Source organism: Meleagris gallopavo, chromosome 22 (genome assembly GCF_000146605.3).
Source record: "Meleagris gallopavo isolate NT-WF06-2002-E0010 breed Aviagen turkey brand Nicholas breeding stock chromosome 22, Turkey_5.1, whole genome shotgun sequence".
In the NCBI taxonomy this organism is placed as follows: domain Eukaryota; kingdom Metazoa; phylum Chordata; class Aves; order Galliformes; family Phasianidae; genus Meleagris; species Meleagris gallopavo.
The window spans coordinates 2,879,992-2,906,788 of NC_015032.2; the positions used below are offsets into that span (position 1 = coordinate 2,879,992).

The 26,797-nt window shown below is 47.5% G+C and overlaps 2 protein-coding genes across 2 annotated transcripts in view; one reads left to right on the plus strand and one right to left on the minus strand.

Moving 5' to 3' along the window:
- The window catches only part of RIMS4 (regulating synaptic membrane exocytosis 4), a 19,317-nt gene extending 554 nt beyond the window's left edge, over positions 1 to 18,763 (plus strand). The window contains exons 2-6 of the mRNA XM_010722303.3: positions 1,347 to 1,488; positions 12,364 to 12,476; positions 13,120 to 13,221; positions 13,473 to 13,612; positions 16,076 to 18,763. Of these exons, the coding sequence (XP_010720605.2) occupies positions 1,347 to 1,488; positions 12,364 to 12,476; positions 13,120 to 13,221; positions 13,473 to 13,612; positions 16,076 to 16,294 (716 nt within the window). The 3' untranslated portion in view covers positions 16,295 to 18,763. The remainder of the gene's footprint in view (positions 1 to 1,346; positions 1,489 to 12,363; positions 12,477 to 13,119; positions 13,222 to 13,472; positions 13,613 to 16,075) is intronic.
- Positions 18,764 to 23,293: 4,530 nt separating this feature from the next.
- On the minus strand, positions 23,294 to 26,665 carry LOC100550818 (potassium channel subfamily K member 9-like). The gene has a single exon (XM_010722304.3). The coding sequence runs from the start codon at positions 26,150 to 26,152 to the stop codon at positions 25,214 to 25,216; it is 939 nt and encodes a 312-aa protein (XP_010720606.1). The 5' UTR covers positions 26,153 to 26,665; the 3' UTR covers positions 23,294 to 25,213.
- Between the last annotated feature and the right edge of the window lie 132 nt (positions 26,666 to 26,797).

Here is a 26,797-nt window from a genome sequence, read left to right on the forward strand (position 1 = left end):
AAAAAAAAAAAAATTCTCTTTGTATTTCAGTGCAGGTAAAATTGGAGAAGTAGGATTAGAAGTTTTTTGGTATCTTACTTATTTTTATGAAAACGTCTGCTAGACTGAGACCTAAAGAAAAATGCTTTTAGATCAAGCAGCTTGCTACACAAGCAAGTGTTCTGCATCTTTTAGAGAGGTTCTTACAGATATCCTTGTGTCTCTCTAAAGTAGCTGGGAATGATTTATTCTTTTAAATATTTGGGGATCTTGAGTTCTCCAGGCTCAGTAGCCTCATCATTTCTTTTGCAAGGGGTGCTGAGAAGCTGGTGGGTTTCTGAGAGCACTGTGACTTAGCAATGTTGCATTCCCTCCTCAGCGCCGTCAGCCTGCTGCAGTGATAGCAAAAAGTAAGATTAGAGAAACTGTGTTGGTGGGTTGGAGGTTTGTTGTGTGAATCCTGGTTAGCAGATGGACACTTTTGAATGGACTTAGATATTCTGCTTTGTTCGGAAGACTTGGAGCTGATGTGGTGCAGGATGAGTCCTGTATGTGGGATGAGGTTGGAGCTTTCTAGCACCAGCTAAGGCAATTAATAGTAATGATATTCATTACATGTTCATTATATAACGTGGTTTGTTCTATGAAACAGACTGCTAGAGAAGAAGGATGAAAATAGCAGCTGTTAATTTCAGAGGGCTGAGCCTCTGAAGGCTGCACCCAGGAGGGAAGAGAACCTCCTTAATTCCCTGTGCTCTGACCCAGGCAGTGTGCAGTGGGAATGGTGCTCTCTGGGGTTTCCCTGCTGATGCCATCCCAAGTGCCAACATGGGGGAATGTTTTGGCTGTGCCCCTGTTGTCCATCTGGGATGGCTCCTGCCTTCAGTACCACTGCTACTGCCTGGCCTTCTCCTTCCCTGCTGACATGGAGCAGTGGTCTCTGCTCTCCTCGCAGGTACTTGCTGTGGGGTTTAGGAGGTGTGTCGAGGCTTGGTCACGCTGCACACCTCGGGCTGCCTGTGGGTGTTATTGCTTGTCCTCATGAGTTGGGTAGCTCTGTGCATAGAGCCATCTTGCGTGCCTGTATGCACCTGGACTCAATGCATAATTAATTGGTACAAATTCTTGAGGTAGGTAGGGCGTTAGGTATATTTTGAGTATCTGCTGGGCACTGGCTTGCTGGATGTTGGGCTTAGTTCCAGAGATGGCTGGGAGCAGTTGACGAGGCTGAGTAACAGAACACAGTGTGAGAGCAAAGTGCTGCCAGGCTGATGTTCTGAAGGCCGCCTCTGCTTCTCCTTCACTCTGTTACAGCAAAGGGCTCTGAGCACAATGGCTAACTGCCCCTTCTCATCTTTTGTTTCTAGATGGGGATGGTCGGAGACTCAAAGGAGCCATCCAAAGGAGCACAGAAACAGGGCTGGCTGTGGAAATGCCCAGCCGGACCGTGCGCCAGGCCAGCCACGAGTCCATTGAGGACAGCATGAACAGCTATGGATCGGAGGGAAAGTAAGTCACTGAAAGTGGGCTGGATGATTGCTTGTGAGGTGCTCTGCTCTTATACCTGTTAGTTTTCCTCCAGCGTGATAGATGTGTGTGTCTGACTTGTTTATGCTGCAGGTGTACTGCCCATCCAATTAGAGCAGAGCAAATTGCTCCCTCTTCTTGCATAGCTGGCACATACTCCAACTGTTTATATACTTTTTAAAAGTGTCCTCGTTATTCTGGGCTGAAGCTGATACCCATTACTTTTAACGGCTCTGCCTTTAGAAGAATAATTCAGGGTGAATAACTGAGGCTCATTAACGGTAATGAATTATAAGCCAGTAGTCTTCAACATTGCTTGGTAGCTCTCTGTCTCCCCTACTGCAGAATACCTTTTTGATTTGGGAAACAAAAGTGTGCTGAGGTGATGAAAATGATGCAAGTGACAAAACGGTGACTCTGATATTAAAGTTAAAAAAAACATATTTACAAGTTCTTGTTAACAAACTTTTCTGTTGGATTTGAGTAGTGTCCTGAAAAGTGTATTTTAGAACCAGGTTTTAACCACAAGAAGTTACAACTCACTTTGTTGCATTTGTGACTGAATGCAATGCATCAGGGTCCAGAACTTCAGGAACTGACTTGTCTTTAGTTCTGTTTTCTGTATTTCCATTATCTGAAGCCATATATGGAAATTATCATCACTTGATTATGATGGCCATTCATGAGAATCTTGGAAGTGGGGGAAAAAAACAGCAATAAAACAAACCAGTATTAAAAAAAGGGTAGGCAATATATATCGTATGGTTCCATGTTTCTGGGTATGAGACCAAAATGTTTACACACCTAAAATGTGTTCTGGTTAAGTCTGGTGCCATGCATGGCTTCGCTCTGTACTTGAGTCCTGTGTGATACTCCATGTACACTGCACTGTTAGAATACCCCAGGATAGTCCAAAGGCTGCCTCAAATAATTAATGCAGTTCTGGTGTTAAATAAGTAACAGGCTGTAAATTAAGAGATACTTTCTTTAGCTTTGGAAGTAGGCTAATCCTGGAAAGGCATCACAGGTCTGTGCTGAAGGTTGGAAATAGTAATGAGGCACGGGCTGCGATAGCAATCTTGTCACTCTGAAGCCACGATGTACTTTATCTCTTCGGTGAGCTGTTGTCTTGGGGGATATATTCCATCTGCAGCACCACAGTCCTGTGGCTTGGAGTTCTGCTTCTGCTCTGAGATTCAGAGAATTAGTGATTAAGTTCAGTCCCTTGGCACTGTGAGGCAAGAATCTGCTTTCGTGCAGAGTGAAATATTTTTCCCTTTATATTTACATTGCTTATCCTCCAGGGAAGGGTATACTTTTCTGTATCCTGTCCTTGCATTTGCTGGCTTTTTTGGCTGGTCGTTCCTGGAGAGAGGATATTTCTGCCAACACAGTGCTGCACCCATACAAACACCCTGAAGGAAAGTAGCATGTAGCAATCAGTGTGGCAAAGAAATCCTGCATTGCAATCCAAATGTCTTTATTAGAACATGTCTGACATTTGGTATTCAAACCTCAAATGTTGCTGGAGCATCCTCACCAGCCCCTGTGCTAGGGTGGGATGCTTCCTGCTCTCACTTCTCTGAAGTGTGTGATAAGGGATTTCTGGATGCTTTGTTCAGGTGGGATAATTGATCTTGGAGAGCCCATGGGAACTGTGGCTATCAGTCTGAACCACGGCTGATAACAAACGGGCTGTGAGTACAAAGAGCTGAGAGGACCCTATGCTCTTGGAACATGGTGGGAGGGGATTTTCTTTGCTTTTTTTTCCCCCGGCAAAGAAAGGAAGTGTTTGGGGAATAGCTTCAAGGGGCAAAAATTTATTCTGCTGAATCAGACTTCTCTTGGCTTCTCCTGTTTGCTGTAGGTGCCTTCCCAGGGAAGTATAATGAAGATTCATATGACTGTTAGCTGTGGAAGTTTATTTTCTTTTCACTGCTGGTTTTTGACTCGTGCAGATAGTCCTAGGCCAGAGAGTTTTTGCTGATGACTGTTAGAAACCTCATTTTCAGCAGCATGAGGTTACCCCGGTTCTTCCTACCCACTTACCTCTTTGGTTGGTGCACAGAGGGAAGAAGATGGATTCAAAACACTATTTTCCAGAAGAGCTTGTTTCCAGAGTTCATTGTTTTCCTGATCCTCTTCAATTTAAGGACTAAATGACAGCTCCCAAAGGTGATCCACTGAAGTGATAAACATTTCAGTAAAACTTTGCTACCTGCTCTCAGCCAACTAACTATGCTCTTAAAAGACAAGACTGAGTTCTGTCGTGTTCACTTGGGCTGGCTGCAGCTAGCTCCAGCTGCTCTGCTGCAGAGCAGAGAATCACAGTCAAAGAACTTTGTATTCTGCATGATTTTGAGCAGCACTGATTGCAGTATGATTGCCATAATGCATAAAACGTGGATCATTTTATATATAAGACCTCATATAGGGATGTACTTCTCAGATACGGTAGGCCCTCCTTCAAGAAAATACTCATCTCAGGGTGTGACTCAAAGGCTGAAGTATGTGAAAGGTTAGCTGATCTGCAGGATGGAAGCTGGAATGTGAGCTCATATAGCGTGTGAGAGAGTGCTGATGATGTCTGTGCATTGCTCCATTGATTTTTTTTTTTTTTGCAGTTAAAAAAAAAAAACAAAAAAACTTCCCCAACCACATTACTCAGCTTTTATCCTGCACAGTAGTTGTGCACTAGTATAGGAAATTAATATAATAAAACTCAATGTGAGACCTTATAGAAGGGGAAAGTGATATTTATTTCAGAGAAACCTATTTTCAGTCATTCAGGCTTCTAGATTTCTCCCCCTGGCTCAATGTGCAGGCGCCAAGCCTCATGTATTGGTGTGCTCTGCCAGCCTGGGTTCGTGCTGCAGGGACCAGGAACACCATCTGTCTCGCCCTTACTGTGGCTTCTGAGTTGTTCTTTCCAACAGACTGTTTCTTGGATGGCTTTCTTACACTTTCTAGGACTTGCATCTTATTGTGGCTTGATCTTTCAACTCAGAGTCTTACTTTCTTCATCCTCCGCAGATCTCACGTAGACATCTCCATTCAGAATTCATCCAAACCATCCCTTGTACCGGGTACAGATTTCTGCAGCAGCGTTTTCTAAGTACACACTTAGCAAACTGCATGAGAGGGCAGCTCCCCATGTAACATGTGCCTACCAGGCAGTCCCATGGCAGCACCGATATCATCACAGGGAAAGAATTCAGCAGAGAAGAGTAACTCTCAAATATACCTTCGGGATTCAGCAGCTCTGTCCTAGTTCTTGCACAACCTACGTCTTGTTTTGGCTGAGTTTTTTGTTGCAGCTGCACAAGACATTCAGAAAGCAACAAGCTGCTCAAGACATTCAGATTCTGGATTTTTGTATAACTTACTCCTGCCAACCTTTTTTTTCCTGAAAATGGAGCAGAAAGACAAAAATGGGCCTGGAACAAAAGGCTGCTAACTGCTGTGGTCCCTAATACATGCTACTTGTCAGCTTTTTTGTTCTTGCTGGCTGCTGCAGAGATGATTAACTTACAGAGAGCTGAGGTGACATTTACCTTAGAAAGACCCAGCGGGTGACGAGAGCAAAAACGTTGAGGTATGTTCTTGTAATTGCTGAGATGAGCCTGCCTGTCCAGCAAGGAAGCTTCTTGTTAGCCACATCATTGCCCTTTTTCCCATCATAGGATCACCTTACCTGCTCCCCCTGCAGCTGCTGCAGTGTTGGGCTGAAGGCAGTCTGTGCTGGATGTGGGCATCCTGTGCCTCTCGCTTGTGTTCTGGCTCTTGCTGTGCCTGTAAGCCACAGCTTGTTCTGGTTTTCCCAGGAGTGCCTATGAGGGAGCAATCCCAATGAGAACTAGTTTCTGAGCTGCCTGCCTTTGTCTGCTTTACTATGAAGCAGGAACCAGAAGGAAGCTGGAGACGGCACGGATGTGCCTTGTCACTATCTATCCCCCTTCAGGTTTGCTGTCCTTCACCCAGAGATCAGCATTGGTACCATTGTTACTCCAAAATCAGAGGAATGCTTGATCCCTAAAAGCACCATCTGAATTATTCATGTTGTAGCTATTCACTGACATCCTCTTTCTTGGTGTTCATAGCCAAGGGACTTCTAGTCTCTTTTATGACAAATTACCTTTAGGGCTCTTCTTTTATCTGAGTCTTTTAAAAGAAATGTGTTGTTAATACATTTCAGGCTGTAGGAAACCAAGACCCCGAGGTCTTAAGCTGGAAATCAGGGAAGGCAAGGAGAATTGTTTCTGTAGCATCCCAGTAAGTGAGTGAGCCTGTTCATCAGCAGCAGATCCTTGTGCTGTTCAGCTTGACCAGCATGGCTCAGAGTGGATGTGCCCCTGTTGTCACAGGGCTGAATGCATGGAATCGCACCTGCAGTGACCAGAGGGTGTCTTTTATTGAGTATGGCTGAGACAAGCTGTGGAACTGGAGCTTGCCTGGCGAGGTGGGGAAGGAGTGGGGGAGGCCTTGGTACACTGTTCCCTGCCTCGTTTTTATAGCACAGTTTAAGTGGCAGAATTCTTGCAGCAGACGGAAGCACACAAACGGAGTACAGCGTGTTACTGCACATAAGACAGTACGTCACAGTGCTAAAAATGTTACAGCAAGTGGAGTGGCTAGGAGAGAGCAGAGCTTGTTGGGAGGCAGAGACGGAGCTGTCAGGCTGAGCAGAGCTGTGTGGTTGGTGCTGTGAGCTCCACGTCAGGTACTGCGGGGAGAGGTGCTCTCACAAACCTTTCACAGCCAAAGCAGAGGCTCCTGCAGCACTCACATCAATTTTGACAGCATACGGGGCTGTGTGCCCGGGTCTGTGGCACTCAGATGTGCATTGCATTAATAATTCCTGACGTGTACTGGATGTGTTTTAAAGGCAGGGGCAGGGGATGCTGAGTTAACCAGTTCTGCCTTCTTCCTTGTCTGGCAAATAGCAACATGACTTTTGTGTGTGATAGATGCAATTTAGAAGAGCTTAATGTGCAGTGTGAATGGTTGTAATTGTTAGACAGAACGTTCCTGCTTCCTAAAATTGGAGTTCTGATGCCTTTTTCTTTCTGCTCAGATAAAATAACTGTCGAATATATTATCATTCTCAGAAGAATCTGTTTCTCAATTTCTTCTGGATTCGTGTCTTGCTGTCCCAGTTTTTTAAAGACACAGCTGAGGGCCATCCTCGTGAGGGGATATTGGATGTGTAGTGAATCTGTTCATCCAGCCGTGCAGGTTAAGCCACAGCTGCATATTCAGTTGTGTGGCTGTGTTTAGCAACGTGTTTATTGATCGTGGCGGGGAAAAAAAATAAAAATAAAAATTGTGCACTAAAAGGAGGAAACAAATGTTTTAGAAAATACTTATGAGAATTGTGCTTTCTGAAGCCCAGCAATGCCCAGGGCCCAACCAAACTCCATGTCAGTACTCAGCACAGAGGATGGAGCTCTTCTTTGAAAGTAATCTCTATAGGTCTGGGCTGACAGCAAATATAGTGATTGTGTGGACAGTGTGAATGAATGGTGAAAAGCACAGCACAGAGCGTTGTCTTTTGAAAGGAGCTTCTGGCTTCACAAGTCCCCACCTGGCTGAACTGGAGCAGTGCAGTGCCAAGGAGTCAGTGTACAACTGTGATGGAAAGAGTTATGAGGATTTGGTCCAAGGCAGAGGGCACAGCATCATCTCAGAATACCCTTGTTCTCTTGCCAGAGCTCCATGACAACAGAGCCTTGTACCCATCTGAGAGGGTCAGTTCCTTGCTCTGCATTTCTTTGCACAGCTGTAGCAGCTGCTGTGCAGCCAGCACAAGTTGGTGCAAGTGAGACCAGTCCTGATGGCTTGGAAGTGAGAGTCTAAAAAAATAATAATTCTGTCAAGAGCTAAGGAAAGGAAATAGACTGTCTTGCACTTCACATTGATAACTCAGAAATGACGTTGAGGGCTGATAGGAAAGTGGTTGGGGAGGAAAAAGTAAAGCAAAGCAAAGGGACAAGCTGTCTAGGGAGAGAGCTTTTCAGAGCAGGGTGGGTGAGTGGTTGTCATAAGGATGTACATAAACTGCTCTGGCCTTAGGGCTGGGTGAGGACCTGCTGACCCGTGGAGGTGCTTCCCTATCCTATTCCATACAAGTTTGCATGGTCTTGACAAGCTGGTTCTGCAGCCATCTGCAGCAGCACAGTGGTAGTACCTGGCATACAGAATCCCAGAAGCAATTTAAAAATAGATGAAGAAAAGAGGTCAGACAAACTCCACGTGGAGAGAAATTAATGATACATTTTCCTTAGACATGTCTGTACGCCTTGTGCTCTGCATGCTGATGTGCAACCAACAGCGGTGGGGTGAGCAGCAGTGGAGCCACAGTTGCAGTAGGAAGGAATGAGCACAGGTACTCTGAATTTTCCTTCTGCTCTTTCTTTTGAGATCAGTTTTGTCCATGAAGGTGTTCAGATCCTGAGCAGTTTACAAGCAAATTTCATGTAACTCATTCTCCATCTGAGTACACGTGAAGAGCAGCTTGCTGTAGAGGATCCGACTGCCTGATGGTTTGCGTGTGCCAGGGAAGGGCAGCCCAGGAATGGCGCTACCTTAAAAGAGCAGCAGCTGGCAGAGAGCCTTTAAGCCACTCCTAAATTACTCTGAAGAGGACAGATTTCACATGCCCTGACCTAACGCAGGAGCGCGGTCTTCAGAAACCGCTGCACGGATTTCCTAAATAATCAGGATTACGATGTTGCACTTAACAACTAAACGAACAAAAAGGAAAAACCGACATCTGGGCAACCTCAGCCCCAGTCTGAGCGCACATAAACGTCTCCCAGCAGAGCCGGCGGTGTCTGCAGGGACCTTTGTCAGGCGGGCAGGGCGGTGAGCGAAGCGCTGGGCTCGGGGCTCGCACGCTGCAGGCGCAGCCCGTGCCGACGTTTGGCTCCTGGCTCCCTCTGGTGGCTGTCCGAGCGGCTGCAAGCAGCTCCTGTCGCTCTGTCCCAGCTCGGTCTGCTGCCGGTGCTGCGATGTTTGCAGCACGGTTCGTGACGTGTTCTTAGAAATGGCCATCCGCGCATCTGGAGCGGACTTTGCAGCCTGGGCAAAATCAGCCTCGAGCCGCGAGCAGAATTAACGTTTTTGCATGTTCTGCTGGTGCTGCTCAGCGCTGATGGGCCCGGAGACCCCAGCTTCCATCACTCTGTGAGTGCTGCTGTGGGGCTGCACTCCTTGCTTGGCCCCTTTGCCTGCAGCCGAGGACTTGTGCAAGTCCTCCAACACACTGCCCTCTGCTTGTCCTTGACACCCAGCAGGTCGCCCTGTCCTGCCCACACCTCCAGGTCAATAACAGAGTCACATTTACTTAAAACCAATTCCACGGCCAAACCCGTTATCTTTAACTTCATTAAAATCATTCCCAGTCAGATGTGACAAAACAGAGCCCGTGAATCATGATCAGTGAAAGCAGAGGGCTGGAGGAGCAGTAATTAATTTCTTCCCTGCTCAAGAGGCTGTGCTGTGCTCGTTGGGCAGAGGGTTTGTGCCCTTTGACAAAAGGCTGACAGATGTCACCTGTTAATCTTCTTGGTGTACTGCTGATGGGTCTGGAGCAGCCGCCCGTGCTGGGTATGACAGTTGCTACCTGCAGGTCAGCTGCAGAATGGTGCTTTTTTGTTCCTGCAGCTATTTTTAGCAGTTCTTTTTATGTCGAGATAAATAAAGGCATCCCATCTTGGTGATAACCAGGTTGCAGCATTTTCCACCCCTTTAGGTGGAGTGCTTTTGGGGAAAGGAAGAGTGAGATGGTGGGGGGGGAGTGCTTTTAGTGATGGGACCAGAAGAATCCCATGGTCTGACTTCTGGACAGCGGAAGAGAAGAACATGAGATGCAGCGGCAGGGAGGGCTCAGGAGAGCACCAGGGCTCAAACATCTCAAAGGAGTCCTGAAGATGCCTAAAGCTCTTTTCCTCCCTCCAAAAAGCAGGTGAGTGAATGGGGAAGGTGTTGCACAGACCTCTGACTGCATCAGGCCTGGTCCCCCCACCCACCATCCCAGTTTCTCACTGAGCATTGACAGATAGAGCTCACCGAGCTGCATTTGAGCATCCTAAATTTAGCTGATGCAGCTTAATGGTTCCTGCTGGCTTTTCTTCACACACATGCTACGTTTCTGCAGTTTTGTTTTTCCTCTCTCCTCTCCAGGGAGCAGCAATAGCTTTCTTGGAGGTGGCTTATGATTTTTCCAGACAGAAATTGTTTCCATTCCAGTGTTATTGACAATAACCAAATATATGTCCTGGAATTGCTTAGAGCCAAGGAGCCTGATTTAAAGCTGCTGCTTCAGATGTCTAATAAAGAAGCACTGCAAAAGCTCAGCCTCAGTGCAGCATAATGGTGTGATCCATTAAAGAATTCCCTGCATCTTCCTTTTCCATCCAGATATAACAACATAAGGGAACATTAACTAACTGTCTGATGTAAAATTGAGTTTCATGCAGTGCTAATAAAGCCATTAACATGCAGTGCTAATAAAGCCATTAACTGTGGCTGTTAGCCAAAACACTGGAGTCTTTACATTGACGTCTGTTTTTAAATGGGCCTTTTCCATTTCTGTGCTGGGACACAGCAGCATCCTCACTCATCCTGGTGCTCTTTTGCTTGAGCAGCAAACAGAAAATGGTGTTTCAATGAGTATACTTCTCCCTCCTGAGTCCCCACAGCAGTCACTGGCCAGGCTTCACTCCACAGCCCTGCCTTGAGGTCAGGGAACTTACAGAGAGACACCTGTGCCTTGGGCTTCTGCAGCTCTAGGCTTCTTTCAGTCAGTACTTGTTCTCCATTCTCCTCATCCCAGGCATCTTGTTAACGAGACGAGCATCTGTTAGGAGCATGACAGTGAGTATTTTCCTGAGTGCAGTGCATTCTCTTGCCAGCTTGTTATTTACGTGCTTGCTCATGTATTCCCTGGGGTAGGAGTAAGACCTAAGGTTTGTCCATTTATCTTCCATGAGTTGAAGAGGATAAAGAAAACATTTACCTTCTGGCTGATAGTCCATTCATCTCTGTCTGAATCTTATGTCTTTCTCTGTCAGATCTCCTTTTTCCTGAATTATTCCGGGTTCTCTCTAAGCACAACTTTTCACCCTTTCTTGACCCTCTATGGACAGCTCAAAATGCTTGGGCCAGCAGCTTGTAGGACTGGACTCCATCCTGTATGGGCAAATCTTAGCCTTGTAGCCTCCTGGCTGCAGGCTGCTCTGCGCTCCCCATCGCATCTCCCTGTGCGTGCAGATGCAGCAGTGCTGGGGGTGGGTGTCTGTGTGCAGCCCTCACCAGATCTGGCAGCTTTGGGCTGTGCCCTTTGCCTAGGAAAATTCTGGCTGTTAGCACGAGGCCATGAGCCACCCCGTGAAGCTGTCAGCGTGTCCCACTGCTGCCATGTCCCTCCTGTCACACGTGCAGCATGATGCTGAGGTTTGTGCGTGACTTCCTCCTTCATCACATGAATAAATAAATATTCCCAGCAGGTTGAGCCTGGGTCTGCGCATAGCTAATGAGAACTGAAATCTCAACCTGAAATTACCACTCTTCTGGATGAATGGGATTTAAAAACATGCTTTGAATGTCTTTTAAATGGAGGTGGCTCGCAGTGGGGAATGAATGGGTCTTCGTGGCTGTGTGCAGCCTGCAGTGCCCGGCCTGCCCCAAAGGCAGGGCTGCTCCTGAATTCCATTGCTGGGGTAGGTTGGAAGGAACACATGGCTCTCCTCTCTTTTCCTTTCTGAGAAATGAATTCCAGGAAGCAGTGAGCTGGATCAATATGTGGGCAGTTGTCCCCTCCGAGGCCAGAGTGCAGGGCTGCAGTTTGCATCACTTCCACATACAGCAGCTTCCTGGGATGCAGCGTGTGAGTGCAGCACGGTATGTGGGTATCCCTGGCACAGACTGACGTGCAGCTGTGTCATGGCTTGGCAGATGTCAGCAGGACAAGCGTGGGTGTTTCATGAGGGCTTCTGGCCTTCTCCTTGCTATTAGCACCAAATGGAGCAGCAGGTTTTCCAACAGCCTGTAATCCAGCTGCGTAAATCAGCTGCCACAGGGTCTCACCCTTTTGCTTTGCCTGAAGTCATGCCTCAAAATGATGCCTGATGAATAGAGCTGAGGGCTGCGTCCTCTAACAGCTTCTGCTTTGCTGCTGTTTTTGAAGTAGAGGTACTGCTGGCATTTGAAGTTGCTTGTGCTTTTAGCCTTGAACCAGGATTTGGGTCTTCATGACTGCTTCAAAGGTGGTCAGGGAAGCAGGTGGGAAAACATGCAGTGAGTGCGATGGGTGATTCTGGTGCTGAGTGGTAAGGAGTGAGGTCCTCTTGTCAAGGAGGAAGTGCATTGCTCTGCCTGTGAGAACTCAATAGGGAATTCACTCCAAAGGGGATTGATGTCAGCAGCCTTGAGCTCACATTTGAACACAGCTCTAGATGTGTTAATTGATTCCCAAAAATGAAGGTTGGGAAAGGATAGCTACCAAGAGAGTTCCTATGAACTATGCCAAGAAGCTGCTTAGATAACAGTGCTACCTGGAAGAGGTGACAGGCTGCACGTGAGTCTGAGATGGCAGCGATTTTCCCTTGTAGACAAACGTGTATTAACCAACTGCTGACTGCAACCAATACTGTTTGTGTTTTTTTTAATACAAGGAAAGAGATTTTAAATGCATCTCACCTAACTAAACTGCCTTTGAAATCATTGAGTTTTGCAAGAGAAAATGCTTTTGTAAATGTTATTCATGCTAAAGATGTCTTAAATCAGGCTCTTTAGTTACACCAAATTGCTTTAAAATGCAAATTAACCACTTGCCAAAACCACTTTGTTTTGCAGCTTGAATTTCAGTGGAGTCCATTTGGCATCTGCTGGGCAGTTCAGTGACTTCCTGGGCAGCATGGGCCCCGCACAGTTTGTTGGGCGTCAGACCTTGGCCACCACCTCGATGGGTAAGGAACACCAAGATCTTAGATGGCTTAAATTTAATATTGAACAGACCACTCCTACGAGCCACCTAATAATGTGTCCAGCATCTGCTGCTCCACCACTCCTCCGCTCCATTTCTGTGTGAAGTCAAGTAAGCTTTGCTGCAAGCTTTTGCTGATTGCTGCTAATAAGGCATTAGCAGGGGAGCACTGGCTTCATACTTGCCTCTGTCAGATCCGGAAGGCACAGACTAAGTAAAAGGCAGTGAAAATTCTGAAAATGCATCCTGTGCATTTTTCTAGTCTAGATACAGAGCCCAGTGCTCTGTAAAGATATTCTTATGGCACACTGCATCTTCTGAAGCAGCCTGCAGCTCTAGATATTCCAGTCTGGTAGAAGTTGGAGGCTAGCTGCCGCCAAAGAGTGTGAGACTGAGTCACCAAAGCTGTGTTTGGAGGCTGGAATTACAGGCTGTTTTTGAAAATGTGGGTTTGAGTCACTGCAGAGCTACTCCAGAGTAACACAGGAGGAGATCAGGCACTTAGGGCCTACAATTTGACACAGCTCGTAGCAGGCATGACACAGGGGTTGTTTTTTTTAACATTTTATCAGCCCGCAGATGGATTGTTTTGAAAGTGTTCTGTCTGTTTTGACATTTTGGTTTAGGGGATGTGGAAATTGGCTTGCAAGAGCGAAATGGGCAGCTAGAAGTGGATATCATTCAGGCTCGAGGACTCACACCAAAACCCGGCTCCAAAACACTGCCAGGTATTGTGCTTTGACCTCCTCAAATACTTCACTGAGCCCCAGCTTCCTGCAATGCTTGCAGAAAGGGGTATTGTTGATTCTGCTTGGCTTCTGTGAGAGTGAGCAGTCTGTCATATTGAAAATAAGAGTGGTTGAGTAAAACTGTGCACTGCTGCAAATGCCTTCTTTAGAAATAGGAGACACAGCACTCTGTCTTTTCAAAATTGAGCATTAAGGTTTGTTTGTATTTGACTGTATTTGTTTTTTTCCAGCTGCTTACATCAAAGCTTACCTGTTAGAGAATGGCGTGTGCATTGCGAAAAAGAAGACGAAAGTGGCTCGCAAATCATTAGACCCTTTGTACAATCAGGTGTTACTGTTTCCTGAGAGCCCCCAGGGCAAAGTATTACAGGTAAGATGAATGAGTCTCAGGTCTGCCCATCTCCCTCTTTCATCTGTTCTGTAACATAGAGGAGGAAAAGCTGATGCTTTCGTTGAACGGGATGCACTCGGTCTGAACGTAACAAATGAAAAGGAAAAGCATTGTTTTATACTCAAACTTTATTATTTGATACCATGCCAGGTAACATGAACTCTTAGCAGGAGAAGATTTTAGTTTTGTTTCCAGTCAGGAAATGAGTAATATCTACAGATAGTAGACAGCCTTGCAACAGAGGTTTTTTTCTGTGTTTATTCAGAGCGCTCTGCTTTGGCCTTCACCCAATCACATACCCTACCTGTTTCTACCTTTTTCTTATTACTGCCATACATTTCCTGCCATATGCTCATTTTCAGTTCTGTACCTGTGTTTCGAATGAATTCTACTGTTAATCCATACTTAAGTCATTTCCGTGCCATAAATCCTAGCTAAAATCCACTGGAAATTCTGATGTAATTAATCTGTGAGTTTTTTTTGCTTACCTGCACTCACATATGAATTGCCAGCTGATTTACCGGATCCTTCTTAGTGAACTCTTCTCTATTTATTTTGATTGGAAGCACTTTTCCCTATTGAAGCTATAGTGAACTTTTCCAACTAAAATGTGGGTTCTGGCTTGGTCTGGGTTTCCTTACCTGCAGCCATGCTGTTGAGTGAATCTTCATCTTGACTTCTCTGTGGACCACAGCCATGGTCTTTGTGCCGTGCTGGCACAAAGAAGATGGAAGCAAGGCTGAGGTACCCAAAAATTAGCTCATGAAATATGTTGAAGGTGTTAAGAGCTATAGATTTTATCCCCAGCACGGATGGAAAGCTCAGTATGAAACGTAATATTTGTCTCTATTTCAGAGACCTGAGCAGCGTTTTTCAGGTAGGGTGTCCCAAAGAGTGCCCAAGGTGAGTTGGCAGAGCACAGCTGTCTCTGGAAAAGATCTCATGGGTTATCCAGTACTGCTTGTCTTGGGGCACCACTTCATCATCCAGCACTCAACCATGGCTAAGGGTTCTCATGAGTCTTTGCCTTGGCCTTACCTTTATGAATAGGCCTTGGTCATAGAACAGTGAGAAATGCTACCATGCTGCTTTGCCACTTAATGAGCAATAGTGCTGCCTTCCCATGGGCTGTGGTACAGCAGAAACCAAGTAACAAGCAGCTGTGCTAAATGTCAGTATATGGTCCTCTGTGAACCTCTCACTTGGTCTCCTAGCTGTGTCTTTGCCTTAACAGCATCCCTGGTGCAGAAGGCAGGTCTGCTACAAGAGGGTTGGAACTATGTCTGCCTCGTTGCAGTTCTTCTGTCCCATGCCCTGCTCCATTTGTGTCACTCCGTTTGTCTTCAGGACCAGTTTGAGTGTCTCATTGCAGCTTGCAATGTCTCACTGGAACTTACTCAAAGAGAATAAAATTAGGAACTTGGCTCAGCTGCTGTGCCACCAGACCAACTTTCTGTAATATCTTGCTCCATCCCATGCTGACCTAGAATGGTAATTTTTCGCTTTTCATTGACACTCATTGTCTCTCCTGCCTCGTTTTACTTAAAAATGTAATGTTCTGGTTATTCAGAGCCTGGGGGAAAGAATGATTAGTCAGAGATCACCAGTCACCATCATAACCCATCATACTCATCCTCTCCTCTTCAGAACTCGGACTTGCTATGGAGTCAGTCGTCACCTTTGTCTTGAGCCACATAGGGCCATTTGGTCACGTGCAGATCTCCAGCATGTCTAAGCCCGTGACCCTCACTGCATCTGTTGTTCCACCCACCGGTCTCCATCGTGTCGTAAGTGTGATTCAGCTTTCCCTGCTCAACTGCCAGCTCTTTCATTACACCTTCCTCTGTGTCTCCAAGCTTTTCTTGGCAGTCTGTTGTTTCCCCTGCATGCCACTTCAAGTGTGCCCCTTACATCACCAGTCCAGCTTGCCAGTGCTCAGCTCCTGCCCTTTCTCCAGGTGAGTGACCATGTCTCTTTGCCATTTGCTGTGCGTTACAAGGCTGAAGTTAAGTTGTGTACTTTTGCTGTGTTCGAGGCCCGTTGTGCCAGGACTGGTTTGTATTGTGAGTGTTGGAGCTGTGGCTCCAGGGATATGTCGTGCATGTGCTTGGCCTACAGAAGTCGTCCTACTGAAGAAGAGTGTTTCATCTACACATACGTTCAATTCTTTTGTATAGGGAAAAGAAAAAGTCTGTTAACGTTCAGATTAGTAAAGCTGCACTAAAAATACAGGTAAAATGATCATCCAGGACTTCACATCAGCAGCAGCCCAGTGTATCCCTGTGTGTGCCTGTGTAGTGTAAACATTTACACCCTTCTTGGATTCTAGTAAAGCCCAGAGAAGCTGGATACATAGGAGGAATAGAAGATTGATCAGACTGCTGCTTCCCAAGCGAGCATGCAAGTTTGTGGATTAACTGTGCTCCCCCTCTTGTTTCTAAGGTGATAGTCTGGGGAAACTACGGCCGCATGGAGCGCAAGCACTTCATGGGAGTCGCAAGGGTCCTCCTGGAAGAACTGGATTTGTCAACTTTAGCAATTGGCTGGTACAAGCTCTTCCCAACCTCCTCAATGGTGGATCCCACTACAGGCCCGCTCCTGCGCCAGTCCTCGCAGCTTTCCCTGGAGAGCACAGTGGGACCCTGCTGTGACAGGTCTTAGTGAGTAAGGAAGGGGGAACTGCTTTTGTTTTTTAAACATGCTGTCAAGGTTTTGTTTGCTGGAACTCTGACCTCAAGCGCAATGCATGTTCAATCAGTTCTTGTGGAGCTGGAAGAGGAGGATAAACCAGTGACCTTAGACAGAAGACAAGGGGGAGGGTGCTGTGCCCTCTCTGTCGGAGGAGGTGCCGTGGGGCATGAGTCCTAGTTGTCAAATTAGACATACACCTCTTGTTTCGCTTCTCTCACTGTCATTCTTGGACCCTTGTTTCAGATCAGCATTAACTCTGGAAAGTTGCAGCATTTGAAAATTCTGGGGGGAGAAAGAAGGTATTTCTCTTAACTGTGCATCGTCAAAATTTCTTAGGCAGATTCTTTCTCAAAGTACATTAAAAAATGCAGAGGCCAATATCTGACCTAGAAAGAGCAAGAGCAGAAAGTTTCAGAGGAAGCATGAGTTTTTCGTAAGATCTTATTGAAAGAAGAAAAAAGAAAGAAACCTGTAATTCTTTCTTTAGTATCAATTCCACATCACTGAATCACGTTACCTGTAACACTGTCATTGCTGTGTTTTCTAACTGTGCCAAATTACCAGCAAGTGTCTTTCCTGCATTACTTGTGTAACACTGCTGATGAAGCATACTCAGTGGGAGAACAAGCACCTGCTTAGACCAGGCAGTTTGAACAGAGTTTGAGTTTAGCAGTCTAATTACCTGCAATTTTGCTCAGAAAAAAACCCACCAAACCACCAGAGGTGGGAGCTGAGCATCAGACTTGCAGCTTGAGATATGCTTTATACCTTTATACCCTCACTTGTTACTCTGCATCCTTCAGTCGCTTCTTCTATCTCCTGCTCTTCTTTCATCTCCTTTGTACCAGTACATATCTGCTGGAGATGCTGCCCTTCCTGTCGTGCTATTGACTGACCTGAAACGGGGCTGTTTTATTCTGCCACAGGAGAGTGAGATTTGTAGGGGTGCAGAAGAAAGAAATTGGAATCTGTCATCTGACAGGAAGGTGCTGAGAGCACATAACCTTCCTCGTGGAAAGAAGGTTGCTTTAGGCACTCTCAGTGATACGCAAGCATTGTCAAATGTCCTGAAAGAAGAGATGCTGTCCCCAGAGTATGGAGCAGTAATGGGTGAGGAAGCTGAAGGCACAGTGGTCACAGCATGTATATTTCATTTAAGTGCAACGCTAAGTGGAAAGGAGCATTGTAGGTGAACCTGTGAAGCACTTTCTCTGTCAGCAGAGACGTGTGCTAGAGAAAGGCAAGCTAGATCCTTTACACAATTAAAATCTCTTCTTTGAAAACACTTACTATGAAAAATAATAGAGAATCTCCAAAGATTTCCTGCTAATGGCTAGATTTTTTTTCATAATTCTTAATGAGGATTTGGTGATTGCACTTTCAAAATAAGCTTTGGAGATGTTTTACTTTGTGATTTAAAAGTGAAGGTCCCATATCACGTTTAGGAGTGAGCAGATCCTCAGCCTCTCCCTGAGGCACTCAGAGCATTTATTTCTGCATGCGGACCTCAGCTTTGTTAGAGTAAAAGCATGACTGTAGAGTGGATGGAGAGAGCAGTTGCTTTTGATCCAAGCTTGTCTGTGGCGTTTTAAATCATTTTGAGATAAATTGCAGAATAGATACAAAACAAATAGGCCTTACAATAATGTCTGTAAAAATGGTATGATATAAAGGAGAGGGAAGGCGCAGAAGGGACATAGAATGAATGGATAGGTTTTTAAGCCTCAGCATTTCAGATAAATCTCTTAATTTCCTTGATGAAATATGTCTCTGGCCTCTCGCTAATTATTTTTTCTAATCGTATTAGACAATTTCTATATATTAGCTGAAGAAAGTTTGTTGCATGCTGGTCAAACTATGTTGTGACGCTCATTTTTTAAAGAAGCACATTTACTGTAATTCAAGTCAGCATCCTTTCCTCTTGGTATGTAGTGAGTACTAGGCAATATTGTACAATACGTGTATGAACTAGAATAGATTAGGTAGATTTAGTGGTTTGTAGCACCGGATCTTTTAATAACTATGTCTTTAAAAGGACTGTGGGGAGCTCCAGGTACATTCCAAGCCTGGTAACTGAGAAACAGGGCTTCTGTTCTAAGTAGTGCTGAGCACTTCCTATTGGAGATTGTTTGACATTGTCTCCTGATAACAGCCAGTTGGTCATCTTTGTCCTCTGTCAGTAAGATGAATGCAACATTGCAGTCTTTTATCCCCCCAAAAATTCCCTCTGAAACATTATTTAATGACTGTCCATTGGAAAGCTCAGTTCTGCTATGCCTGGCAAACGCAACATGTCTCTAAATCCCATCCCTCTAAAAGTGCCACAAGCTCAAAGATGACTGGCGTAGTTAAAACAGGACTCCTCAGTGCTGAGGAATGTCTTCCATTTATTTGTAGTCGTTCTAAAAGTTTGTTGTCATGGTTAAAAAAAACAACACAACAAAAAAAACCACACCAAAAAAGGCACTTTGCTCGTGTTGTTTTTATTAGCGTCCCGAATTCTGAATTTAGAGGTCATTTTAACAGTCTGCTGTGGGCTGTTCTCTTCTGCCTTGTTCCCTATTTGGTGGTAGCCTGATTCTCCCTTGCGTTTGGAGTCACTTCCAAGTCCTGTTTCTGTGCAGTGAGTGAAGGTTGCAAGGTCTGGCTGCCAAGCATGGCAGGGTGATGCAGTCCTGGTGGTGCTCCTTTGTAAGGCAGATGGACTCACAGGACTCACAGGCACTTCCAAGAGTGCCCTCAGGGCACGGAGTGTCAGGTCAGGCTGTCACATTGCACAGTACTGTCCGGTCTCAATTCTTGCTCCACTCATGCCCATGATTCCTGCACTGACTATGGCATATTGCAGTTAAAAATGAAGTCTAGTTTTCCATCGATGTTAAGACTCCCAGTGTAGCCTCCATGGCAAATCTTGGGCTTGGAATGGCTTCTTTTTATAAAACCTAACCCCTTATTTCCCTTTGAGTTTGACCTGTCAGTTTCTGTCTAAGGTGGTGTGATGTGCTGGTTGTGATTACCGGTGTGCTGGAGCAGTTTGCCAGGGTGGCGAGTGGCTGAAAGCTAAACTTTGATCCCCTTTAGTCCTGATGGAGCTTTTTTCCTGTGTCTGAGCTGAGCGGTTAGTTACAATCAGGGAGAGGGAAAGGGCAGGAGACTTCTAACAAAAGCAAAAAAAAGCCATCACAGTGGTTTTTGTCTGCGAGTGCTGATGAGGGATGAGACTGAGGAGAGGTGAGTATCTGCCCCACATCCCTGCTCCTCCCTTGTGCATTAGATGCTCCATTCTAGTAGTAACGGGAAGGTTGCTTGCAGGAAAGAACTGGAGAGCTGATCCCTTTTACCTCCGTCACTGTTATGCAGGAAGCAAAGGGAGTTGTGGTGCTGAGGCAGAGCCATCTCTCCCCACGTAGCCCAGCACACCAGAGCCCCACACGGCTCTCGCTCCTCGGGCTGAGCAGAACATGGCCACGTTTCTTCAGGCAGCAGTGCGAATTCTCCTGGTCTCCTGGTGTTGCTTTCCCTTTGCCCCAGCACAGCTGGGATGCCATAGAGACAACACAAGATCCTCATTCTGCAGTTCAATGCACGGGTCCTCGTTGTGTGCCCACAGCCACGTGGGCAGGCAGAGTGAGGCCCGCTGACTCTCCGTCAGCCAAGCACATCCCCTTCTTGGTGTGGATTGCTTCACAGATTGCTGCAGAATTATTTCTTTGGTTGATGATGTGTATTTAATGTTTCTAGCTACTGGATCCTATATCTCTGTACTGTTCTAAATTGGCAGGTCTTCTGGAGTCAGAATATCAGGGCTCCTGTACAGGGGCTGTTTTTAAGACGTTGAGGCAGTCAACAGAATCTCAACCTAAGCATGTTTAGTAATGTTTAGACAGCAAGACAACTTTTTTATGAGACTCATTTTAAGTTAGTTTATTACATGCTGTTAGTAATATTTTAAAACAGGAAAAATATTTTTCTTTAAAGACAAGATGATGTATGTTTTTTAACAGATAGCATAATTTAGCATTTTCAAAAATGTTTAACGTCCTCGGTATGGAGTTTACTCATTCTTTTGATTTCTGTGTTCCTCGTTATATTTTATCACCCCTTTTCCAAAAGCAAAGAGACGTATGTAAATAACCACCGGAAAAGAGTCCTATAGGAAATTCTGTTCAAACTGGCCATAAAATTATTAGTAAATATTTGTCATTGTTCATTAACTCTCAGCTACTATTCGAGCCTTTGTTGAAAGAAATAATTGATGTTGTATTTTCAAGATGAAAACGACTTAGCTAGTTTTGTCATAATCCTGTACTCTGTATAAAAATCTTTTTATAAAGAAAGTCTAATAGGCTAACAAGCAATAATATATTCCATTTGGTGTGCACAGATTGTGACTTGCAGGCTGTAGTACATATTGTTGATACAGTTTATAATTGTCTTCAATCTTAATGACATCACTTTTGAAAAAGGTCTGTATTAACTTTGATTGTGAAACTGAAGATTGGGCTGTTGCCTTGTAAGAAATATTCATCGTGTAGACTTCTCTGTGAGTATATGTGCCCATTAACATGAAATCTCTTAGGTGAAGAATGAAACAGCTGTAGGTGACTTCATACTACAGAGTTTAAAAATAGTTTCAATATAAACTTAATGACTGTTTCAAGCACCCTGTTTTTCTTAGGCTATTTAGTATTTGTAACTCAATGAGAACGGTTCCCACTGCCACTGTAGCCCTGATAAAGCAAAAAAGCCTTTGCACTCTGGGCTGTGTGAGTTCTGCCCATAGCTGCCTGTTTGCCTCGAGGCAGCAGGGGCAAGCTAAAGGGAGTTTATTTCAGAGCAGCAGATTGAACTGCTCTCATTTAAAGGCTTTGTGGGTTGTTTTGTCAATTTCATAGATGGCATTTGTCCATTTTGTTAGAAAATTCCACCCAAGGCAGCGAGATTGCACCTTCACAGAGGATCACGGGGGACTGACATGTGAACGGGAGCGGGCTGTTCTGGCTGTCCTTCAGAAAGCTGAATGATGCTGAGCTCAGCAAAAGATTTTTCTGTGGTGGTAGGATCGAGATACTGGATTTTAAGTCAGCTTTATCTTTGTTGTGGTACCTAAAATAAAACAGCTTCAGAACAGCATTCCACTCGGTTGCCTGTGGCCCATCTTGCACTGTTCTCAAGGTTGCCACCTGCCAGCCGTGCAGCCGGCGGGCCACCGGCTCAGATGCTGGAAGCTCAGATGGGTAATGAGAGAAATAATTCACAGCTGATTGTGAAATGCTTGGAGGATAAAGAGCCATGTGAATGCCAAGTGCCATCAGCAGAGCAGTCCAGGGAAACACACAGATTGTAATTGGTGTCCGTGTGTGTGTGTGCAGCCACAGTGCCCCGCCTGCGGGTCACCTGGGGCATCTGCCATGGCAGGACCTTCCTGCAGCCCCAGCCACTCACCCACAGCAGCAACATCAGGCTCTGTCCTCAGGAGTCTCAGGCATTTCCCACAGCGTGGATACCTTCTGCCCTCCCTTGCCTTTGGTACCTGCTCTTGTCCTAGTGGAAGAGAGGAATGGGAGAATTTCTTGTAGCATTTGGTTCTTTGCACTTTAGCAACCAAACATGAGGAGCAGCCAGCACCAGCCCTTTATGGAGCACCAGCAAACAGAGGCTGAGACCTAATGCTTTTCCCTTCATGCCTTCCCAGGAGCTGAGATGGCAGCTAGCGCCTTGTGTGCCCTGCTGAGCTGGGCCAGTGGGCAGCTTTGTGTTGACGCAGCACGTCGGGAATCGTGCGGCCCCCAGCTCAAAAAGGAGAGGGCTTTGTCCTGCAGGAAGGGTGCGTGGACACACAGCATGTGGGAGGGATGTTGGCAGGAACGCTCCAAGGTAGGACTCAGGGCATGCCTGGAGCCTGTTGTGTGCTAATCCAGGGCTTGGTTTTTAGTTGCCTGGGCACCGTGGATTCAGATAGCTGCCCACTATCTGAATCTGGGCTCCAGATCCCACTGAACACAGTCTTTACGTCTTGCAGCATTCTTTCCTTGGGGCTGTTGTTCCTTACCCAGTGCTGCTCCTTGGTCTCTATTTTGGTGATTCCGTCTCCTGCACCTAAAGCTGCTTTGAGCCTTACTTGGAGCAGATCTGTGGTGTGTGCCCTCAGCCACATGGTAGTGGGAGCTGCAGGCTGTTCTCTGGTTCGGGTGGCAATGGGACCCCAAGGTCCCAGCATAGTATTACTGTGGCCCTACCACCCACGCAGGGACAGGTGTCCCCGCCACGAATTGTGGCAGTGCTGAGCTCAGAGCGCAGGGTGGCTCCATGCCAAATCTGGTTGGATCTGGGGGTCTTTGTAGGCTCCTTGCAGCCCATGCCATACAGTACAGCCAGCCAGGAGAAAGCAGGGACAGGAGCGGCTTTTGCTTTCTGCTGCTCCCTGTGTACATTCTCCCTTCCCTCTTGACACGAGGCCTTACTGCAGCCCACAGGCCCAAGGCTGCCTGCAGCCCCTCTTTGCACTGCAGCGTCCATCCCACGCTGCTGGGCAGCCCGCAGAGCTGGTCTCTGCGTGGGGACGGGGCTGTCCTCCCAGCTGTCACCCTGCAGCGGGCTGCTGCCTCCGTGTGCCCCCAGGGAAAGCTGCTTCCATTGGGTCCAAACTTTTTACATCATCAGTTGCTCCAGAAAACAACAAACAATAGCTTGGCAGGGGCACCATGCAGTTGCTACTTCTCCTCTCACTTTCCTGTAGGAGTGGGGGGGCCTCTCCAAAGCATTTGGAGGTTTTTAATGCTGCCCGCTGAGCTCTGATCCCACAGAGCTGGAGGGGACACCAGGACGGGCAGTGCTGGCCTTGCTCCTGCCTGGGGGCTTTAAGGTGCAGGGCTGCCTTGGGTGGAAGCGTGGGACACCGACAGCGGTGTGCTGCGGCCGTGGGCAAAGGAGGGTTCTGCTGTACTTTTTTCCTGTCTGTAGGTTTTATTCAGACGATATGTGATGATCGAGTGATTTACAATTCAGTGTTAAGCTAATGAAAACGTTGATAATGGTGACAATAAAAACCTTTTTTTTTTCCTATGGTGTGTTGGATTATTTTAATCTAAAATTCAGCGGTCTCATCCATTCTCTTTGTGCCTGAAGGAAATGCTGTGAGCTCAGCCTGCTACATCGCAGCAGTGCCCGGACTCCTTCCTGATGCTCTCAACAGATGGGTTCTCTCTGAACCCACTCTAATTTCAATCCTGCGTTCCTCTCCCCATTTCCAGACATAATTTGTCTGTGGGCATCTCCAGGCACACAGCTGAGCTCTCCCCTGTTTTTACTCCAGGCAGAAGCCTTCTGCTCTTGCTGTTGTCTTCTGTGGGGACCCTTCATGGTCACACTGGCCACGGTAGACTGATTTGGAAACCTGGAACATAAAGTGTTGCTGGCAGAATAACTGCTGTGCCCCAGGATGGTGGGAGTTCAAAGAGGGATGTGTGTTCAGGGGAGTGTGGGCACCTCTGGGGAAGAGCATCCCTGGGGGTATCACTGGAACTGCAGTCCTGGTGCAGGAGGGATTGCAGAGTGCCACTCCCCTGAGAGTTTCTTAAAGGTTTTCTCATCCCAACCCTTGTGTGGACTGGCAGGGCAGCTCCCCCCCAGCCTCCTGCTGCAGCTCCGGCCCCAATGGATCCCTGGTCCTGTGTGACAGGGAGTGATGAATGGCACCTCCCACCCTCAGACTATCGCTAGCTCCCAGAAACAGGATGGGCTCAGACAGTCACTAAGCAACCAGTGACCTCCCCCAGGGACATCCCTGCACATCCACAGTCTATCCATGGCAGGGCATGGGGAGCCTGGCAAGGTGCTGGGCTTTGGGCTCAGGCACATCTGCTCCTTTCCTGTAACAAACACTTGCCCACCAGCATCTGGGTTCACCTTTTATTAAATCTCCCAGAACAAAAAGGAGAAAGCAAAGCCTGTTCTGAAGCCATCCTGATGTGGGTACTCTGCATGCCTTCCCCACCAGAGGCAAAATGGAGAGGAAAATCACACAAGGGGGTTTTTAGATAGAACTGAGTGAAAACGTCTGTTTATTGGGGGAAAACAAAAAAGTGAAGCAAAGCTGCTCTCACTGCCAGAGCCCAACCCTGCTCCCATGCTCTCCTCAGGGTGGGACGGGGCATGGAGCACCATCTGAAAGCAGCCTCCTCGCTGGGTCTCTTTGCTAATGTCCTGATCTGAACCTGACCTTGTGCAGGTGGCTGCATGGTTCAAGGAGGAGCTCTCTGGGACTAAGCCCGCAGCACAGACTGGGCTCACAGGTTTGGCTGCGGTCCTTCCACCAAGCAGTCAGTGTGAGCATGATGCTGGAGGACCTTGCAGGTTGGCAGGTGGGTGCATGGAGCTCAGCTCCAGGACTTCTATATCCCTTCCCCAGCCATACTGCCGTCAGCCAGAGAGCTGCAGCCCACCCCGGGTCCTGTCCTTGCATGGCACTGCCTCATCCGTGCCCAGGGAACAGCCTGTGGGATGTCTTCAGCCCTGCAGGACTTGCTAACGTGTGTTTGGCCATTGTGGTGCTCTTGGCAGATGTGACAGCCTGTGTGGTAAGAGGCAGTGACCGCAGCTCAATGACCAAGGCAGCAACACCTTCATTTTGAGAGCAGGCAGGTGGGAAAGCAAACCTACATCCTGCTGATGGGGCCCCTTCCAGACCCAAATGCTTGAGCCTGCTTGGGAGGAAGGAAAACCAAACTGTGTAATTGAGGCTGGCACCCTGCTGGAGGAGCGATGCCATCTCCAGGCCCAAGGTCCCCCATATAGGGCTGGTTGCCAGCTGGGAGGGAGGAACAGAAGAAACGGGAGGTCAGAGGGGCCTGATTCCTCTGTTAATTGTTCATCAGCACAGCAAGGCTCCTAGATGGATTTCCTGCGTGGCCGCGGGTGCCGCGGGCACCGAGCGCTGCCCGATGACAACGTGCTGGCCGGGGACGAGCCAGTCTGTCCTCGTGTGCTCAGCGACACCTCGTCAATTTTGTAGGAAATGGAGTTGTAGTAGACGGGGTTGGTGTGGCAGCTCAAGGTCTCGGGGTGGGAGGGCGCAGGGCTGCCGCACAGCGGGGCCTGGTAGCACAGGCAGGTGCAGAAGGCCGGCACTTTGCCCTCCCCGTTGGCCGACTGCCGCCGCTGCCGCTCCGCGTCCTCCTGCACCAGCGGGATCAGGTTCATCTGGCTCGTCCTGTCCTCCGCCGGCAGAAAGATGGCCTTGTTACTGCGCCCGTCCTCCTTGGCTGTGAGGTGGATGGCGTTGCGGGCCCTCCTGAGCGAAGCCCTCTCCTCGGCGTCGCGCCGCTCGTCTTCCGAGTTCATGGTGAGGAAGCGCAGCACCACCAGGTTGAGGAAGGCACCGATGACCGTCAGCCCCACCAGGATGTACATGAAGCTGAACGCCACGTAGGGCGGCTTCTTCTGCAGCGCCTCGTTCTTCTGCAGGGCCACAAAGTCTCCGAAGCCGATGGTGGTCAAGGTGATGAAGCAGTAGTAGTAGGCATGGAAGAAAGTCCAGCCCTCAAAATAAGAGAAGGCCGCAGCCCCGATGCACAGGGTCCCCATGCAGGACAGAAAGCCCACCAAGACCATGTTCTCCATGGAGACGTTGGTTGTTCTCATGCCCAGACACTTCTTGATCTTCTTGAGCAGGAGCCGCACGACGGTGTTCATGCGCTCACCCAGGCTCTGGAACATGACCAGCGTCAGGGGGATGCCCAGGATGGCGTAGAACATGCAGAACACCTTGCCAGCATCTGTGCCTGGGGCAGCGTGCCCATAGCCTGCGTGGGGTAGGGGGAGAACCATAGAATCATTAAGGTTGGAAAAGAGCTCTAAGACCACCAAGTCCAATCATCCTCCTACCACCAGTACTGACCACTGACCACATCAGTGTCCATCAGTGCCACATCTCCACATTTCTTGAACACTTCCAGGGATGGTGACTCCACCACCTCTCTGAGCAGTCTGTGCCACTGCATCAACACTCCTTCTGAGAATAAGTTCTAATTTCCAACGTCAGCCTCCCCTGGCACAACTTAAAGCCATCACCTTTCCTTCTATCACTGTTACCTGGGAGCAGAGACTGATCTCCACCTCACACAGCCTCCTTCAGGGAGTTGCAGACAGCAATAAGGTCTCCCCTGAGCCTCATCTTCTCCAGACTGAACCATCCCAGTTCCCTCAGCTGCTCCCCATCAGTCCCCACTGTGCTCAGACCCCTCACAGCCCCGTTGCCCCATTCTGGACACGCTCCAGATGTCTGTGTGGCAGTGAAGGGCCTGCAGCTGAGCACAGCACTCGAGGTGCGGCCCCACCAGAGCTGAGCACAGGGGATGATCACCTCCCTGTCCTGCTGGCTGTGCTGTTTCTGATACACATCAGGATGCTGTTGGTCTTCTTGGCCACCCAGGCCACACTGCTGGCTCATGTTCAGCTGAGCAACAACCAACA